Raw genomic sequence first — 21,021 nt, 5'->3', positions numbered from 1 at the left:
TGCTTATTTGGGCCACTTTTTGGCCCCACCTGCCGCGGGTCCGCTCGGATTCACCCGGGTCCAGGCAAGGTCCGTGTTTTGGCCTACGGGTCTGCCCGGGTCCGTGCTTGCACGAACCCGGGCGGACCCGCACGCCAAAACACGGACCCGTCACGTACCCGGGCTCAAATCCGGACCTGGACCAGAGCTCTAGGGTCGGAATCCGGCAACTTAGGTTAGAACCCAACCGACACATTCCCCACTCCCTAACTACCCACTAACATAAGTACAAAAATACTTAAATTACCAAGTGACGACTACAACTAATTGCCGACTACAATCCCTAAGGTCTGCTCTGTGAATGGAACTGATTCTCAGCTCTGGACTGCCTTTTTAAGGACAGAAACCTACATCCATCTAGGGTTTTGCTACAATTACATCAAGGAAGGTATGACAGACAGAGATTGCTGATGATAATGGATGTATGATTCTCAAATAGCTCAGATCTGCAATCTGCTACTTCAAATCCTCTCTCAACAACTGATTCACTGATTCTCTCACTCAATAAGATGATGATGAAGGATGTTCTGCAAGAATACCCTTGGATGATCTCGCATGCCCGTAGTTACTCTATCTTCCGAGAGTTTTCACTCTCAAAAGCTCTGATCCACTACTGAAAACCCTGAAAGAGCTCCAACCCCAAGCTGCTACTTTAAAAAATGAAATTCCAGAATGCCAAATGAAAGCCTCCTCACGTTACCTTATTGTCCTCCAAACCTAATTGATTTCCTTCTGGTTTTTTCCCTCATAAGACTCTGTATTATTTATTCCCACCCTTTGAGGTTCAGACTTCCTCAAGGGTCCTTTATTCATTAATATGATTCCCCCTTTTAAAACAGCATTGAGGCCTCTAGGGATGTGTGCTTGGGGCCACTTAATATAGTATTATGTTATAATCTTTTTGTTAAAATCACTTTAATTTATCCCATCATGAGTATGACCATCATCTAACTGAACAATTCCCATACAATGGTCTGATTCCTTCACAAGATGAGGTGAATGTGATAAAACAATGCTAGACTCAATTAGAAGGAAACCAAATCAATTTAGTCCTTGTGGCTGATCTATCATAGCCAGTTCTATAATCTCAATGACATTATTTTCTTCAATCTCCATCTGCTCTTCCTCTGCAAGCATATGAGTGCACTCAATACCATCGCTAACATAAGAAGCATTAAGGAACTCATAATGGAACACCTCAACTACTGATTCATATTCTTTTTAAAGGACATAACCATCAACCGTAGGTGCATGCATGCATGTCATAGGAATCATCATCAACATCCTCAAATTTGTTGCTAGTAGATTTTCTATCCTCTTCACAACCAAATTGATCAAAAGCTATCATATTGATATAATACTCTCTGTTCACAAACTCAATCTTGTAGCATAATCTCACATTATAGTTCATGAAAGTACTGAAACGGAATTCTTCCTTGATAGTTTCAGGCAGTGTATAACATTTCTCAAACAGGATAAGAATTCCTTCCCTCATCTTCTGCTTATGTGAATTCACTATAAAATTCTGAGAATCTGTTAAAAGCACAAGCTGGCAAGAATACATGTGCTCTGATACCAATGAGACATCCCACCCTAATCTGCTGATGAAATTCTAATTTATTGAGTTCGTTGTTTTTTTCTATTTTTCTCGTCTTTTTTAAGGTTTTCCTAACTGTTTGGTTTTGAGGTTTTTGCACTTGGTGAACAAAAAATAATACAAAATGCTGAAGGAAGGCACACTACAACGAATACATGCAATAATAACAAATTGGTTAACTTATTTAAGTCTTAATGAGCTATTACATTCCACTGATCAGATACAATGCTTGAATCTTCAGGTCTGAATTGAGTTTTCAGTCAAAGAATAAATCTGATATGCACACTTTTCCAACTCCAAACCCTCTCGCCCAACTGGAAATATAGTCTCTTGCCCCAATGAAGGTATGCCTGGCTATAGGTGTGCAAGGAGAGGCTGGGAATGAAGACAACCAACCCCGATCTGCCCCTTTGACTGTAATCTGATGTTGAAACCCTGCTCTATCAGACGGTGCAACCTGATTATGGATTTCTTCTAATGTTCCCACTGAGATTTGTGAATAAATCAGCCCTTGGGAGGTATTGCACTCCAATAGGCCTCCAACATCATGAAGGTTTTCATCTCCACAACCTGATCTGTTGAATCCCTGCTCGCCAAAGCTCCAATCTGCGAACTTCACCTCTTAAAATGATCTCTGGATTGTTTCATTTGCTGCCCTCAATGTCTCTTTTGACTCCAAACCCAATTGATCCCCTTTAGGGATTTCACTTTATTTTAATAAAGTTTATATTGACTTTTAAGTAAACTACTCCCAAGCTGATCGGCCACTTCATTACCCCTTTCTTAAATATATTAAAATTGTGTCTTTTTTAAACAATGTTAAGTCTACCTGAGCACATGTGCTTCATGGTGGTCCCCTTCATTAAGCCACTTCATTAATTTAATATAAAGTCACTTATAAAGTACTTTATTTTATTGATTTTAGATATTGAAGTTTAAAACATTAATAGTTTATTTTCATTCCTGGAACTCATCACTTGGCCTCACCAACTGGAAATTCATGTTGCACCAGGCCCCCAACTGATGTCCAAATATAACACGTCAACTGCTAGTCACTTCCTCAAAAGTAAGACCCCTTCCTAAATCTTAGGAAACTTCTCAAATCATCTGGAATGTCAAAATGCATCACTGGCCATCTGCTAGTCTCCTAGAAAACAGAGATCCTCCTCAAAAATAGGAGGCTCTCTCAGAATAACTCAAATGGTTTATAAAGTCCCATGCAAAGCTCCACAAGCTCTAAGTGTTCAATAGGCGAACTACTAGACTACTCCTAAATAGTAGAAAATATACTTAGAGTTCCTGAAAAGCCACACATATCTCCCACAATGGCCACATAACGCCTACATGGGCTTCCTATCCACTATATTAGCATACAAGAACCCTATTGATAGGCTAATCTTGCTAGAAAACAATGACACTAAGGAAGGTGCAGAAGTGGGGGCATTACAGTCTTCCCTCGCTAAAAATGTTTGTCCTCGAGCAATGCAGGTGCAGCCTCCAATCAACGAACTGGTCCAAACTGGAATCAAGAATGATCCCAGGGTTCCACGTCAATCTCGAAAGAAATCCACCACATTAACAGTGCACCACTCTGACCATAACTGGAGTGTCATCATTCCAGTAAAAGCTGCCAACCCTCCAAGATAGACTGGGACTCAGCACCAACACTTTTCAATTAAAGACGTCATGTCGGAATCAGCAATACGAAGGTATGTGGCAGCACATAGCTAGAAAAAAACATCAAATCTGAAGTATTGGGACTCCTGCAGGGTTTCTATAAACGGTGATTGGTGCTAGCAAGAGTCAGGCCAGATAATGGTGTTCTCAACAATCTATAAGGAACAGTAGCAACCCATAATAAGAAAGTGGTGACACATAACCATTTGAAACCCCTCCTAACTGACCCCGTTTATGGCTTGGATGTTAGGAATGAAACATTAATGCTGATTCAATTGCCATTCCCTTGTCTGTTAACGCGGTTCTCAGGATTCCTTTTGTAGCACTACAAAACATTCCAACTTTTAAAAGGCCTTATAGCTTCTTTTTCAATTCTCTCACCAGTCTATTGGAGTTATGTTGATCATTTATTTATCTGTTAGTTTTGCCAAACAATCACATTCCAAATAACTTCTTTTCATGCAAAATGACAAAAAAGGGCATTTGTTCAATCACTCCAAGAAAGAAAACTCATCCGTTCAATCACCAACAGTTGCAGGAAAATAATTACAACTACAGAAATATGATGGTACCCTAAGAGTATCAAATTTTTGGATAAGGAAAAATTAACTAGTCCAATGTATAGTAATTTAAAGGATAAATAACCATACCAGGTCTAGGTGAGATTGAAAGGATGTTGGCATCTGAAGAAAATTAATTATATTCTCAACCAAAATTTCATTATAAATAAATTCAAATGGCTGAATTATAACCTGCAATGACAATTTAAAGCCCAGTTAGAAAAGCAAATGTGAATGCTTTCCTACCCTCAAACATAAATTTTCTTGAAATTTTGTACTCACACTTATAGATAAATCAGTGTCAGAACCTTTTGGGAGAATCTCAATCAATATCTTTAGAAATTCCTTACAGGAATTGCCAAGGCAAGCTTCTGATAGGTTCAAGCCATCAGAATCTGCAGTTACCTTTATCCAACAAATGTAATATATTTAAAACCTCCATATGTCAGCAAATTTCATTAATAGGCCAACACTATCAATCACTTGTATTCAACTAACCAATATTAACCATGGAAAATATCTCAATCTACAAATAGTGAATGTTGTGAATACCAAAATGGATGACAATAATCCAAACACAGAATAAAGAATAGTTGTGTGAGCCATTCATAGTTGACAGAAAAGGCATTGAAACATACCTTATCGCTTAGAACATATGAGAAAGGAAGATGATTTATTATAGGATCAACAACCCTCATTGACTTGAAAATGATGCAGAAATTTGCTGAATCTTGCCATAAATTAGAAGTTATATTTGCCCCATTAATTGTCATGCAGATTAGTGTTGCCTTCTTATTCCTGAAGCAAATAGCAATGTCAAAAACTGCACAAAGGTTGGTCTACTGTATGACTAGTACATTCAAAAAACTTGTTGAATATAACTTGTTATATTGAAAATGATCGTAAAGCTTTCCAATACAACCATGGAAAAGATTTAAAAGATGGAGAAATTTTACATGAAAATTAGTTGGAAGTATTTTGGAAAGCCAATAAGAAGGAAACTGGGGAACGTTGAGAGGACCTAGACCTGAGTGATGAATGAAAGAGTATGGCAAGAAGAAAGTTAGGCAAGTCATATATGGCTAACTGAACAGCAGATGATGGAGCAAAGGAAAATAGTAGCTTCCAAAAACAACTAAGGAATGTGACATCGGACATATTTTACGTAAACTGAATGTACACAAAGTCTTCCTAGCTAATCTTTGTTCACGTTTTAACAGATGAGAGAAATAATCGGACAGTTTTGTGGTGGCCAAAGACAAATAAATGCATTGAAAATGAATTTTGACGGTGTCTGAAAACTTCAAAAGGGCAACCCAGGTCTACATGGAGTAGATTATGTTTTAAGAAATAATAGAGCTGGCTTTGTGCTTGGCAGATTGAATATCCAGGTGTGACAACCAATGACAATACAAAATGGGAAGCATTTTTCAAATATGTGAAATCTACTTATAGGGTAGGGTATAGAAATGGGGAGATTGAAGATGACTCTCAAATAGATGTTAATGTGATTCACAAAGGAAATCACCCTAGTGGGAAATGAAAAACAATCATAAGAGTACTTGCAAAGAAAGCTATATTCTATCACAATCTGGTGGCACGTTGTTATAGATCTCAAAATAAAGAAGGATATTATTTGGCTATGTATGCTTTGATTGAACCACAAAATGCTTGAAGGTGAGAGGGTTAAGCACATAGTTACACCGGCTTAGGGGACAGGGGAATGACAAAACAGAAGGACAAGTTTCCAGGATCGGGGGACAGAGGGACCTTAAATTGGGGAGGGCAGGGGGACCGGGGGACAAAAGGGGTTGTATATACTATACATATGGTACTTAAAATGCTAGTTATGAAAAGATGTATTGCAATACAAGAGATAAAGATGTAAAAGCATAAATACTTAAATTGCATTGAATTGGAACATTGAACATTGAGCATAAATAGTTGAATTGGCAAATAGTCAACACCAGGAAGCCCCCCCATCCTCGACGAAGGTGGCAAAATCTAGTGGTGTTGTTGGGGATGGGGGAATAGAGTCCCTGAGTCCCCAGTGCGTCCCCATCTCTGAGACATGGGGCAGAGAGTAGGGGGACACGTCCTTGTGTTACTTTGGTTAAACAATAGAGTAGGTCAACAAGAATCAACCACCATAATTGGCAATACATTTTATATTATCTACAAGTGCTCTATAAAGAGTCAAAGCTTAGATTATATCAACAATATTGCCCAAAGGTTTTATATAGCAGTAATCATCTTGAACTGCCTTGGAAATGTTTAATGCAATGTCATGTCGAGAGGTAGCATAGCCTTTGGCATTATGCGGGTTTTTGTGTGTTGTTATTTTCAGTTGATTAATGTTCTTTTTGTTGGTCGTTTCCTGCTAGATTATGTAGGTTTTTTTATGATATTCGTGCTAGGAGAAGTTGTGTCAAGGCCCTGATATCGACCATCTCTTGAATAAGATATTAAATTACGGTGGATTGAAGTCTCAGTCTAGTAAAACCAATAGTAGGGAAGGATGGTTTAGCTGGTAATGAAAGATTATGATGAAGAGAAAGTTTTGCCAATTTCAACCATAGATTTAAGCTAGCTATTGTGTGATCAGGTTAGGGATTGTATCTTGCAACAATTAGTTTCAAAGAACATAACAAAAGGGATGAGGTGCCTAAAAGAGTGTTGCAATCTGGTTTACGCAGAAGGAAGATGTTGAGTCTAGGGATTGCGATGGAAGAGGTCATCAAGATATAACAAGACAATATCAAGGAACTAGAGCTAGATTAGAAAATTCAAGAGGCATTTTATTAGGATTTGAGAATATGTAAAGTCCCCTATTAAGATAACTTGGGAATTTGGGACAATTGCCTTGAAATCTCTATTCTTGCTATGAATTATCATCAAGGTTGCATGGGGACGGGGCTGCTTGGATACTTAGGGTATTGGTATGGGTACAGGAACAGCTAATTCTCAAACTATGGGATGGGGGTACCTGGGGACGTCAAACTTTTTTTTTTAATATAATTTAATATAGAAAATCTGAAATTATGAGTCATGACAACGGTTTTTCAAAACTAGAACAGTGATAAAATTTGCAAATGTAATGTATTATTTTAAGTTCCAGATTTGATATATGTTTGTAATAATAATATATGATAAATGTTTAGATGCATAACAAAGAAGGCAGGCTTTAAACACTACTGACTGGAACAGTGATATAGTTTACTATTAATCAGTATTGTATCAAAGTTTCAAACTGATTACAGATTGACTTGACCTTGATAAACAAAAAAAAACTGAAACAAAAATCAGAAATCTTAATCAAGGTCCTTATCTGTGATGCTCTCCACTAAGTACCCAGTACGTGGGATACGTATACCCAATACTTGGGTAAGCAGTTATATGTACCAGGGGTGTGGGTACGCGTACCCATGCAACCTAGATTAACATGCATGATATTACTCACAATATTATTTCACCAAGGTAATTCCCAAATTCCAAGGTTTGTAATACTCTCCACTCAAAACTTAGTAAGGTATGATATTACTTACACGATATTTTTTTCACCGAGGGAATTCACAAATTCCAAGGTTTGTAATAGTCTCCACTCAAAACTTAGTAAGGTTGAATATCCATAAGAATCACCACCAATAGGATAAGTAATCAATAGGACAAGGCAATACTAAGGATTGCAAATGATTATGATTCTCCTTGGGTGGTGACAATGGTATTTTCTTGGCTCAACACCATGATCGTTTGTTTAGGCTATGTCTTCCTGTTTCCTCGTGTACTTTCCTAACAACTGAGATCCCCATGTGCGTGAATTAAATACTCACGAAATTATGGCAAATATAAAACAAGTTTCCACAACGCAGCCTTCATTTCTTATAATGTTTAGCATTAATTAGTTTACACCTATGTTCCCCCGAGTTTCCGGGACAGGGACGGCAGGGGACAGCGGTACAAGTTTCCAGGTTGGCGAAAAAATTTACTGTTTTGGGGACAGGCAATGGCTATATAATAATAGGAAAAGTTTAAATATATAGAGAAATTTAAATTATTTATATGGAAACATGGATAAAGCATATATACATAATAGAACCTTAAAATGTAAGAATCAGCTGAATTCATATGCCACATTTGTGTTACTTTGAGAGTCGCAGTCGAATTTGTTCTAGAAGTCACAGTCAAAGTCTCCTAGGTGTCCCCAAGTCCCCGAGATGTTTCCGGGACAGGGACAGCCGAAAACATACTGGGGATGCATCGTCGACTAACACTCTTTTACACCCATCTGCAGTCATTTCACTTTAATTAATCATCACGATAGGCAATATCACTTTTAATATTAGTTGTCTTGTGACTACATATCAATACTGAAATTACTTGTATCTTGCTGATATCCTCCAGTCATTAATTTGTGTGCCTCCACACAAGCTCAATAGCAGCAGCCTTATATTTCCTGATTTGCAACTGTCAGTGAAGACTTAAGATACTATTATTGATCACTTTATATGTTTTTCCAACACGATTTCTGTCATACTTTAACACATTTTGTACCTTGCTATATTCTCTGCTGTTCAAGGAATTGCTTAGAGATTGGAGGGATATTACATACAAAACACATGAGATTAGTTTGTTATCCTTCGAAGTTCACATTCTCGCTGAACTGGTCCAGGTTTCCCCAGGGAGGAGCAATAACTGACATCTCACTATTGGATCTCACTACTTCAACAGCCAGGCTATCTTCCTTGTTGATAAGGTATCGAACATTGCTCTTGTTTTCTATCTTCTTCTTTGGTTATTCATTACGTATATCATCATTATATCTCCTTAGGAAATTCCATCAGACCTTTCAGGAACAGTTTGTTCTATTTGTTTAATGCCCATGTCTGACTGTAGAGAACTTCAGAGGCATTAATGCTCACAAATTTCCTTATATCTTAAAATCTTCCCTATTTTTTGAGAGATGTCTCCTATAAAATGGGATCAAAGAAACTGTCCCCAAATGTGTCCCCCATCGTCTCCCATCCATGTCCTAAAACCTTGGGTTAGCATAGGTTGGAAGATTTTGTTTGCATACACATTTATAATCATTCGTGAAAAAAGTAATAAAAGAATCCCTTAGTTACCAGATTCGTGCCCTAGAGATTGGATCCGGATCCGGATCCGGATCCGTGGCTGGATTCATCCGGTTTTTTTATTATTTCACAATTACTTTCTTATAATCATTATGGATTTGATCCATAGATTCATACTATGAAATGATTTAATTTTAGAATTATGTATATTTGTCTCATTTTGTGTATATATATATATATATATATCATAGTTCCAAAAATCGCCATAAAATCACGTGAATCGCGATAAGATTCATCCACCCCGATTTTTTTGGCATCATGAATCGCTGACAACAATTTTTTGGCATGAATCATTGATTCAGGCGATTCATACGGAAAATCACATGAATCACAGCGTGCATCGGCCACAGCAACCAAAAAGTTGCAATGAAATTTTTTTAAATAATATATATTTTATTTCATTTCTTTTTTTGCCTTTCCTCTTTGTTATAACCCTAAAGGGCCTTCTAATTGTTAAGCATGAGTAGAAGAGAAGAAACGTGAGAAAGAAGAAGAGAAAAGAAAAACCATAAGTTTCCAACCGACAAGAAGGAAGAGCACCAAAGAGATCAAAAGCCCATCTGGGGAGGCCATAAATTGCATTGGGAGCATTAAGGAGTCAATATCAACACTCCTCAACTCATTTGCAAGAGGTAAGCGCTGATTTTTTTTTTGCATGTTAGTGTATTATGCATTTTTTGTTAAATTTTTTTAATTTTCATTTGCAAATCTTGAATTTTTTTAATTTTACTAAATTGCAAACTAGGGCTTGTTGTTTTGTAGCTTTTGTTTATTAGTTTCAAACTTTGATATTTTACATTATTTCTTTTATTGCAGCAGCCCTTTGCTTTTATTTTCCACAATGGGTAAAAAAGATGAATGTTGGAAATATAACGAAGAGTTTCTTGGAAGAACCAAATTTCAAACAAAATGTATATTTTATAAAGAAAAATAAATTTTGGAGGTATTTATAGATTGAAATACCACATTGCTGCTATACCTGGACATGATGTTACAATTTTCACTCAACAAACTGCTGAGGCAAAACGCACTTGTTTAGTGGCATTAGGGAAAATTTAACAAGACAAATTGAATAAGAAAATGCAACTTGAAGGGTTAAGGGGTATTGGCTCCCATGTTCCCGTAGTCGCATCTACATCTACATCTGCATCAGCTTCCGCATCCGTAGGTTGTGTTGGAGAGGGTTCTTCCAGGCCTCCTTTTCGTCTTAGTTCTAGTGCTCATATGAGTGCTAGTGCTAGTCGGTCTTATACTGAGACAGAGTCCAACACCAACTTATTGCGGCCTACAGTGCGGAAAAACAGAATGGATAGTTACTTTATGCCCTGCACTACTCCTGGCTCCCAACCCACGCTTGAGGGCATGGGTTTGAACAAAGAGATTCATGACGCTGCCAGAAAAGAGATTTGCAAATTTTGATACCTTTGCAACATTCCATTTGTTGCAGCTAGGTAATTGATTCTTTTTCTTTGTTTTCTTTAAAGTTAAAAATAAAAGTAAAACTTTAATCATATCTACTTGTTTTATGATTTGAGTCTTTGACATCTAAATTTCTAATCATTATCTATTTGTGATAGGGCTCCTTATTCATAAAACATGATAGATGCAGTTGTTATTTGTGGTCCGGGGTTTAAAGCCCCAACTGAGGTTGAGTTAAGTGGATACCTCTTGGATGATATGGTAGAGGATATGAGGGTTGAGCTTGAGGAGAACCGAAAGGAGTGAATCGAAAAGGGTTGCACCATCGTGACTGATGGTTGGACAGATAGGAGGAATAGAACACTCCTCAATTTTCTTGTATCCTGTGGAGGTGATTGATCATTGGAGAACCGAAAGGAGTGAATCGAAAAGGGTTGCACCATCGTGACTAATGGTTGGACAGATAGGAGGAATAGAACACTCCTCAATTTTCTTGTATCCTGTGGAGGTGATTGATCATTCTACTTTCCTACATACATAATTGTGAATCGTGATTGACTATTTCAAATTTTGATTTGTTGATTGCTAATTTGTTGATGACCCATTTAACATTATATATTCGTTGTTTTGTTACTTGTAGGATATACCATGTTCCTCAAATCCATTGATGCTTTCGCTCATGTAAAAAACGCCACATACTTATGTGAGGTTATTGAGGAAGTCATAGCAGAGGTGGGGGAACAACATGTGGTGCAAGTGGTGACGGATAATGCAATAAGTTATGTTGTTGAAGGTAAATTTTTAACTTTTCAAGTTTTGAAAATAAATTTATTTGAATTTTGAACTTTTTCTAATTCTAAGTTTCCTAACTTCTAACATGTTTGAAATTCGAATTTCTAATTAACTTAAAATTGTTGTAGGTAAACTTTTGATGGAGAGGCACCCCACCATATTTTGGTCCCCTTGTGCGGCACACTACATTGACCTCATGTTGGAGGAAATTGGCAAACTTGAGTGGGTCAAGTCATGTGTGGAAAGGGCAAAAAACATATGCAAGTTTATTTATAATCATTCATTTGTCCTTAGCACAATGAGGAAGTACACAGGAGGCAAGGAGTTAGCTCGTCCAGGCATCACGAGGTTTGCCTCGAACTTCATCACCCTGCAGTCCTTGTTGACATCAAAGGATGATTTGAAGAGCATGTTTGTTGGGCGGGAGAGGATTTCATCTTCCTATGTTGCGACCATTGCAAGGGTAGATGTGGTGGATTGCATATTTGATGATGATGGTTTTTGGAAACTTGCTTGAAAAACCCTTAAGGTAAATTTATTGCAATTTAACATTTAGTATTTTACAGTTTACTATGCTAATTGTTCAATGATTTAGTTTTCCTTTAAGTTATATTATTTTATATTTTAGTTTTGCCGCATATTTTTGTTTTACTTTATATATAGGTCACTGAGCCCACTTTTCTCTAGCAAGATGGCCATAGATGCTTGGGCAACAATACAACCAGGTAAAAATTAAATAATATATTCAATGTTCATGAATCTAGATTCTAAACTTAAAGTTTATGTCTTATAGACTTATAGTTATAAGTTGTGCATTTTAAATTTTAATTGTTGATTATGTAATTTTAGAGTTGTAATTTGTAAATGAGACTAATTGTTTTTGTTTTCCCTTATTTCAGATAGATGGTGGCAAATGTTTGGGGCCACAACCCCAAAACTTCAAAAAATTGCCATCCATATTCTAAGTCAGCCAAGCAGGGCTTCTGAATATCAGCGCAATTGGTCCATGTTCAAGCACATCCACTCGAAGAGGAGAAATAGGTTGACAATGCAGAGGTTGAATGATTTTGTCTTTGTTCATTACAACCTTCGTCTTAGGATCAAACAGATTTTGGGCGCTAACTCCTCTCCGATCATTCTAGAGGAGATTGATCCAGAATCAGAGTGGCTCACAGAGGTTGTGGATCCAGTCTTCGCTGAGGAAGACCGTGCGTGGGTTGACCAGGTGGATATAGAGGCTGAGGCTGTGGCCATGGCAAAGGAGGCAGCTAGAGCACGTTCAAGCACTAGTGGACACATACGAGCACACACAAACTTAGGCCCTAGAAACGTTGTTCGTGAGCCCATCTTACATGCCAGGAACATGGCTCGGTGGTCCTCTAGGACCTACCTTAGACGCCTTTCTAGTAGGCAGACTAGATACTCAGAGGCTGAGGCTGAGGCTCCAGTCGAGCTTGAGGATGATGATGCAGATGATGATGAGGCTTGAGCTGGAGCCTTGTTTTTATATTTTGTTTACAAATGTTGATACTAAATCACTGATAGACATACGTTTCAAACTTTCATGGATCTTCATCTTAGATTCTTACATAAATTTATGATTTGATGTCTTATGGATCTTCATCTTACATACATTCTATGATTTGAATCATTATGATCATTTGATTTCTATTTACTTCAGCTAGCCTACAATTTACATTTTACATAACATAGTTACGTATGTGATGGATTTTATGTTCCAAACTTCCATGTTTATGTATGTTAAGTTTTAACTTCTATTTGATGATGTTATAGTGTGTTAAGTTATATTCAATAAAGGGTGCATGAAATAAGTTTGAAATTGTTAAAATCTCTAAATTTAAAGGGTTTTTTCAAATTTACTGATTCGTCGCCGATTCACAATTCAATTCGGCCTTGCCAATTCCGACCCGATTCCAATTCTCGTTACTTTAATATATATATATACATGAATTCTCCACGAATCATAATTGGGTAAAAAAAAAATCACGAATCCAATTCACGTGGCCGAATCAGATTCGTTTCACGAATCAGTAACTAAGAAGAATCCTCCTCCTATTCTTTTGAATTCCAACACATCACAATCTATAACTAGTGTAAACAATCCTAGTATTATTGGTAATCAATCCAATGAAGCATTTAGTGAATATGCAATTTAGCCAATTCTCAGTGAGGTAAATATTTATTTTATGCTTTAGCACCAAGAAAATCATCTTAAATTATGATTCCACATGTTTTCATGTGTTAATTCTAATCAGCTTATTATGGTTTATAAGATTAGACATCTTGTTATATGTTTGTCATATCTATTTGGTAATATTGAATTAAGTTAACAACCTTGCGGATTTATTTCTTAGACTGAAAATAAAAACACCAAAAACTTGCAGATTTATAATCTTTGAACATAATTTGAATATATTTTCCATTAATTTTATCAATTGGAAAAAATGTACTCTGGATATTTTCCATTCCAAACTTGAATATAAACCTTGTAACTTAGCCCACCCATATTTGATGCACTTTGCATCCTAGATAAGATAAGATGAGACAAATTTATTAATGTCTAACAAGAAACAAATTAGTGTCTAAGTGATTGGAAAGAGTAGAACAAGGCAAACACTAGTAGAGGGAGCACCAAACAGTGTCCAAGGAAAGAATAAGAAAGAAAAAGAACAATACAAGGAAAAACTAAATACTCCTCAGATACAAGAAGTAGTCCAAAATCAAAGGACACAATCTGAGGCAAGGGTGTGCCAAGGGGTCGTTGTCTCTGGGAGACGATAATGATAGGGTGATGTTGATGATTGTGTCCTTTACTAGGCCTCACAAATTTGGTGTTCTCCTAAGGGACGACCGAGGGACCGCTTTGTCCCCCGGGTAAGAGGCACAGACGTTAAGAAGTAGGTGATGAGATGGTCTGAAGTTTGTCTCATAGGTAACAGAAGTTGTGCAGTGTGATCGCAAAGCCACAAGGCCTCTTGGAGGTAAAGCACAAGATATCATTGGTCAATGTATCTGAAAAAATGAAGAAAGGGCCCTACGGTCCCTGAACAAGAAAACTTTGGCATCAACAATAAGGGCATCTAAACATACATTATCACCCCAAAGTTAGTTTGAGAGAATCTAGTTGTTGGCTTACTTGAAATTCAAACATAGAATCATGGACTTTGCGGAGCTTGTCAGGCTAGAAAGATGTATTGATCTCCATTTTCAAAAGGTGATACTTAGCAAGCCTTCAAGGCATTACAATTGATTCATGTTGACTATTGTGGACCAATGAACACTTCTTCACTTACTAGGTCCAAGTATTTTCTATTGTTTGTTGACAGTTTTAGTACAAAAAATGTGTGTGTATTTCTTGAACAAGAAATTTATGTGTTTAGCATGTTTCAAAAGTTTAAGGCCTTGATAGAAAAAGAATTTGGTCATTAAATAATGACTCTTAGGTCAAACAATACGAGGAATTTCTCTTTTGATTTCTCCACCCATCATGCTATTAAGCTTGCCACGCCTTACACCCCTCAACAAAACGGTGTTGTCGAACTGAGAAACCGCACAATCACTAAGATGGTGTGGTCTATACTAGAACATAAAAGTGTTGCAAAGAAATTTTGGGCTGAAGCAGTCTACGTTGTTGTTTATCTTTTGAATAGGCCTCCCAAACATGTCATTAAGAAGAAGACTCCAAAGCAAGCCTAGTGTAGCAAGAAGCCCAAAATCAATCACTTGAACATCTTTGGCTCTATAAATTATGTTTGGATTCAAAATGCCAAACGCTCAAAGTTGGACTCCAAGAGCCATAAGATTATGTTCACAAGATGCAATGAAAACTACAAAGCATATCAATTGATTGATGTATACATTGATTGTCTCATATTCAATCAAGATGTTGTCTTTGATAAAGAATGAGGGCCTCCTCAGCTCTCTTTTCTTTTTTTGAGCCCTGTGGATTAGCTTTTGAAGGCTAGTATTTGGGTGTTTCTTTTCCTTTAAGTCCACCTCACGGGAGGGATTCAATAGACTCTGACTTTGAAAATGTTGTGTCGTCTCTGAGGCATGTTATTGCACCGCCTAACTCTCCTCAAGGAGATGTTGGTCTACATCCTATTGACCCTAATCTAGCCATCCCTATATCACATGTTGGTACATCTACTCTCCAACCTAAATGGTGGGCCAAGACCATAGGTCATCTTCATGATGATTAGCTAATTGAGAGTAGAATAGAAAGAAACAAGAGCACGCGCTCTTATGGCTAACATTCATAGTGTTTATGAGCCTCAATCTAATTTAAAGGCTAAAGGTATACCTAAGTGGAAAAAGGTTATGGAAGATGAACACCCTAGTTTTCTAAAGGACACTTGGGTTTTGTAGGATCTTCCAATGGGGAAGAAGCCCACTAGCTACAAATGCGTGTACAAAGTAAAAGGCCAATAAGCCCTTCATAGGTACAATTGACGGAGCCCTTGATAAGTACAAGGATTAGCTAACTGCTAGAGGTTCACACAAAAATAGGGCATTAATTATGAGGAGTTCTTTGCTCACACAACCAAAATGACTATCGTTTAAAATTTCCTCTCCACAAGAGCAAGTGCCAAAATACATTTTAATTTTGCTCTTATAGCTAGCATTCTTAGTGTTTATGAGCCTCACTCTTATTCAGAGGCTAAAGTTATACCTGAGTGCAAAAGGCTAAGAAAGTTTAACACCGTAGTCTTTTCTAAAACAACACTTAGGTTTTGTCTAATCTTCCACTTGGAAAGAAGCCCATTGGCTACAAAGAGGTGTATAAAGTTTAAAACAAGGTTGATAAGCCCTTGATATGTAAAAGAGGGCATTGATTATGGGGAGACCTTTGCACCCACAACCAAAATTAATACCATTCAATTTTTCCTCTCCACTTCAACCTTTTTTGGATAGCCCACCAAATGGATCTCATGAGTGCATTTCTTAATGCTCAGTTGCAAGAAATCTATATGACACAACCTCCTAGGTTCAAGTTTGCTAGCACAGAGCACCAAGTATGCAAACTGGTAGAAGCACGTTGGGTTATGTGGACTGGTTAAAGCTTTATATGGCCTAAACAAGCTACTCGAGCCTGGTACACAAAGAATGATTAATACCTCAGTAATCAAGGCTTTCTAAGGAGTCTCGGTTCCAATATGTATGCCAAAACTATTGGTAGTGATATTCTTCTACTTGTCTTCTATGTTGATGATCTGATTATTACTAGTAGTTTAGTACTTTTGATCGAGTAAACTAGAGTTTGTGTCAATCCTCTGAAATGACATATATGAGAGTTCTACATTATCGCTTAAGTGTTGATGTTCGGTAGAAAGATGGCAATATCTTTATCTCTTAGTTGAAGATTGTGAGGAATTTTCTCAAGTTTTGGGTGCAAGATTGCAAACTTCCACCTATGGTAGATGAATCTAACTTGCATCTATGGTAAATGAATCAAACCTGCACCTATGGTAGATGAATTTGCACAAATTGTTAGCCAAGTCATATTTCCCTATGGTAGATGAATTAGCATTCAAGCGACTAGTGGGCAATCTCATCTATCTCACTACCACTAGATTTGACTTCACTTTTGTTGTGAGCTATATCTCTTGCTTTATGAGAGCCCCTAGAGCTAAACACTGGGTTGCAAGGAAAAGTGTGCTAAGACATGTAAAGGACCATTCTAACTTACCATTTTGTATGGCAGAAACAAAAGTAAACACAAATTGGGCAAGTTTTGTTGATGACCAAATGTCTACATCTAGGCATGTCTTCATTCTAAGAATCTGTGCAGTTACATGGACCAACGAAGCAACAAATGATAGCTCTTTCCTCAACTAAAGTTGAATATCCGATAACTATTAAAGTAGTTTTGAGGTCATTTGACTTTGAAGAATACTTTGACATGCAAATGTACCAAATAGAACCTTAACCTCTATTTTGTGACAATCAAGGAACGCTCTAATTTGCGAAAACCCAATCTTCGTGATCAAACCTACCATGTTGAGCTTCATTGTCATTTCATCCACTAGTTTGTCAAAGATGGATTACTTCAACTGCAATATATTCCAATAGAGGCTCAGACCAGAGACATCCTCACCAAGTCTCTGAGCTTGGAAAAGTTTGTCAAATCTAAAAGGCAACTTGGTGCAATTGACAAATTGACCATTAAGAAAGAATATTAGGTAGAGGTAGAGGTAAATTAATGGTCAACAACATATTTTTTGGTAGATTAGATTTTTTTCTAATTTGGTATTCAGTGTTCAATTGATTCTTTACGAAACATCAACAATGTAATTGTCTATGTATGTATCATTCTTTCAACAGAATCAAGTAATTACCATGTTAAAGCTTAAATCGTACCCTGCCTCTCAATTTGCTTCTATGAAATTACGTTACTGTGGGGTTATTTTTGATATATGGTCGCATTTTGTCTCTCACATGGCCCATATAAGATAGACAAGATCAACAAAAAATTTAACCAACTAATAAGCTCATTTTGGGGTGATAACATATTGTCATATTATGTATGTCATTTTTATGTGTATATACATAATTCATACAAAATTGTAACAAGGGCGGGGAACCGCCATACTATGTATCAATCTAGTATCTAACTATCTCCTTAGATACTCCTAATTGGGGTTTTGTGGCAGAGATCTAATAGTTAGGTTTTGAACTCTCATTTTTTACTCGCGCAAGGAATTAGAGTTTTCTTTTTAATTCTTTCTCTCAGAAACCTCTTGAACTAGTTATATATAGTAATAAATTTAAGTGCTTCATCACTTTTTGATTAAAAAAAATTCCTTTGGCAAACTAGATATACCATCACATCTATGAATATCAAATAAGGAGGGGTGGCCCTTTGCTTCATGAATACCAACCAATACAATCCCCACAATTGAAGTCAATGTCCTAGAGTTGGAGCTTGACTTCCGAAAAATCAATGCAATTTCAGCTTGATTTGACAATATGAATGCATCAATAAGAGGACGTTCCGGTGTGTTGTTGAGCTTGAGAACAAAACATAGTCTTGAAAGCTTGAAGAAAATGTTAATAATAAATCCCCAATTATACACACCAACCACAAACAAAAGCAAATATCATGGCTGCATCACCAATCAAGACCTATCTTAGATGACAGCACATGACTTGTTATGATGTTGGGATAAGTAATACAAGTTCTTCTAATTCATAGACTCGTGTTTTTAGTATTGATATGACAAATGTTATAATCCATGAGACCTATACACATTTGACAATATTTATAACTTTTTTTTACGTAGGATTTTGCACAAACCCAAATGTGTTTAGCTACCTAATACCAAAGCATGAGCCATAGGTTGAACCTCTTTGACTACGAGTCAAGGAATGTGGGGCATCCATTCCACCAAATTCGTGAGGGGCGAAATTCCAGCCTAATCCCCTATGATGTTGGAGCCTTACACTTAGCAAGACTTCCACTCTAATGTGCTCATTTAGAAGCATTCAACTTCACCATAAGACAAGGGCCCGTAGACAATATTTTTAATTTTAGATCTATAGATCTACCAATGTTGTTTCCTTCAACTGAAAATTGAAGTTCATATTTATACTCGCATGACAAATGTACACTTGTGTACTAAGGCACAAGGTTTGAATTCCAATTCGAGTTTGTCGATCATAGAATTCAAATGAAATTTGGCAAAGGGCAAAAATTGGAAAAAAAAGACGACACTAAATTTACCTTATATAAATTTCTTGATCTTTTAAATATAAGTAATATATCCACAAAATTGTAAAAATAGTTTGACATTGCTAAATAATTAAACTAAATAGCTCAATATTATTTTAAAATAAAATCATGTTATATTCAATAACTAATATTATTTTAAGGCAAGAGCCTACAACACATCGGTAAATTGCGAGCCTCTCATCGAGGAGGTCTTGGGTTCAAATCTACTCGAGATTAACACATAATAATAATTAATCTAACAATAATAATAAAATGAAAAATAACTAATCTAGGCTTCGGCCGATTACCTATCAAGAAAAAAAAATTATATTAAATATCATAATATTCAGATGAAGCTTTAGTTAGGGTAAAAATTCGCTGAAATTCGAACTTAAAAGGATGAAATCGACGTATCCTATGACTCAGCTTGTGTATATAATCAATGTATACTTGTGTATATGGTCAAAGTAACTTCTATTTGATTACTTTATTGTCTCTATAGTTTATTTATTAAAGGTTATATGAAACAAGCTTTGGATCATAAAAAATATCTATATTTTTTAGTTTTTTTTTATTTGTTGAATCACTGCCAAGTCTAACATCGATTCCAAGTCCAAGATATACATGTGCATATATAGTGTCATTCCTCTGTCATCCTCAAGCAATAGCCGTAGGACTGTCCTCCTCAGAATAGGTCACATACCACCCCACTGTCTGCATCCACAAACAACATGGAACATAGATTTTTCCATGTATCGTATATCTTTTAATTGGCAAGATTTGGTCAGTCTTGACTGAGTTATCAAACTGAATCCAGATTGCAAGCAATAAATGGTTTGCCAAGTCTGACTCCCCAGCACTACAGTCCTGGGCATTTACATCGAGTAGGTTTGAAAATCCATCAAATTAAGTAGACTTGTCTCTGTTGAAGGAGAAGTTCAAAAGGATGCAGGAGAAATCTACATATTGGGAAAAGTTTCAAGATGTATCAGGCCTACCTTAAAATTATTTTTGCAAATGCCACTACACCATGTGCTATTGTAATAATCATAGCTAAAACTAAGTATCAAAATCAACTGATGATCAAAAAAATTATGGAAACAATAATATTCTTGTAAGAAAAGAGGTAAAACTGTCTAGTATTATTGAAGACAAGGTAAAACTGTCTGGTATTAATCAAGAAAAACTCTTTCAGGACACTTATATTATTCCACATTTTGAAGTGGGAAATGAGATCAAAAATTCAATTCGAACAATCAAATTGATAAATACAATATAGCAGCCTATTTTGCATTTAAGAATGTTTTTATCATACCAATTACAAGTGGAATAGAAGTAAAAGTCAAACTGATTGTTTCATTAATATAAGCAGTGACAGAAACTAAACAGAAAGAGACTTAAAGTCAAAAGTTACATGCTATTCAACTTCACAATAACTTTTTGGGCATCAATGGATATGGACAGCAAGTAGCCATGGCCTTTAGAAACAATTCCAATATCACAGGATGAAACTGGATTATACAATGTGGCTTCATATATGTCCTGCGAACAAACAGCCGTTAGTACATATCCAATACACCTTCCTGAAGATGATCTTGGTCAAAATTGAAAATGAACATACCTTGATAATATCATCTGAGAAAACCCCAGCAAATTGACTAGAATCAGCTGTCCCCCCTGCCCCAAGCATCCCAAGAGATAACCAATTCAACCATCCTCTAGTCTTAACGGGCACTTGTTCTTCATTCTGTTGTTTTTCAAAAACAAAATCCCTGCTATCTGATTCTGAGTCAAGACCATTATCTTTAAGAGCCAAACCCTGCAATAATTTATCAATGGAGAAATATTTTTAGAAAAAATAATCAGATTCAATTTAAGCTTCAATGGAGCTACAGCTTGTGTTTGATGGAAGTATATTGTCATTGATGTCAAAAGGTTTTCATGAGCATGAACAAAACTATAAATGTTAGCATAATCAATGGGAAAGGTAAAAAGGAGAAATTCTCATTGATGTCAAAGGCAGTCATAAGATTGATGCAATATGGTCATTAATGTCAAGAACACTCAAGAGAT

At 36.5% G+C, this 21,021-nt stretch overlaps 1 protein-coding gene across 1 annotated transcript in view; it reads right to left on the bottom strand.

The window, feature by feature from the left end:
* Window positions 1–21,021, bottom strand: part of LOC149569164 (vacuolar protein sorting-associated protein, putative (DUF1162)) — a 304,062-nt gene that overhangs the window by 183,270 nt on the left and 99,771 nt on the right. Inside the window, exons 14-18 of the mRNA XM_089821926.1 lie at window positions 20,570–20,767; window positions 20,363–20,490; window positions 4,512–4,671; window positions 4,156–4,278; window positions 3,964–4,065 (exon numbers count right to left, since the gene is read on the bottom strand). Of these exons, the coding sequence (XP_089678052.1) occupies window positions 3,964–4,065; window positions 4,156–4,278; window positions 4,512–4,671; window positions 20,363–20,490; window positions 20,570–20,767 (711 nt within the window). The remainder of the gene's footprint in view (window positions 1–3,963; window positions 4,066–4,155; window positions 4,279–4,511; window positions 4,672–20,362; window positions 20,491–20,569; window positions 20,768–21,021) is intronic.

Source organism: Cupressus sempervirens, chromosome 3 (assembly GCF_028749045.1).
Source record: "Cupressus sempervirens isolate cs-2001-9-10 chromosome 3, ASM2874904v1, whole genome shotgun sequence".
In the NCBI taxonomy this organism is placed as follows: domain Eukaryota; kingdom Viridiplantae; phylum Streptophyta; class Pinopsida; order Cupressales; family Cupressaceae; genus Cupressus; species Cupressus sempervirens.
The sequence above is the reverse complement of the archived record's forward strand: the minus strand, read 5'-3'. Positions and strand labels throughout refer to the sequence as shown.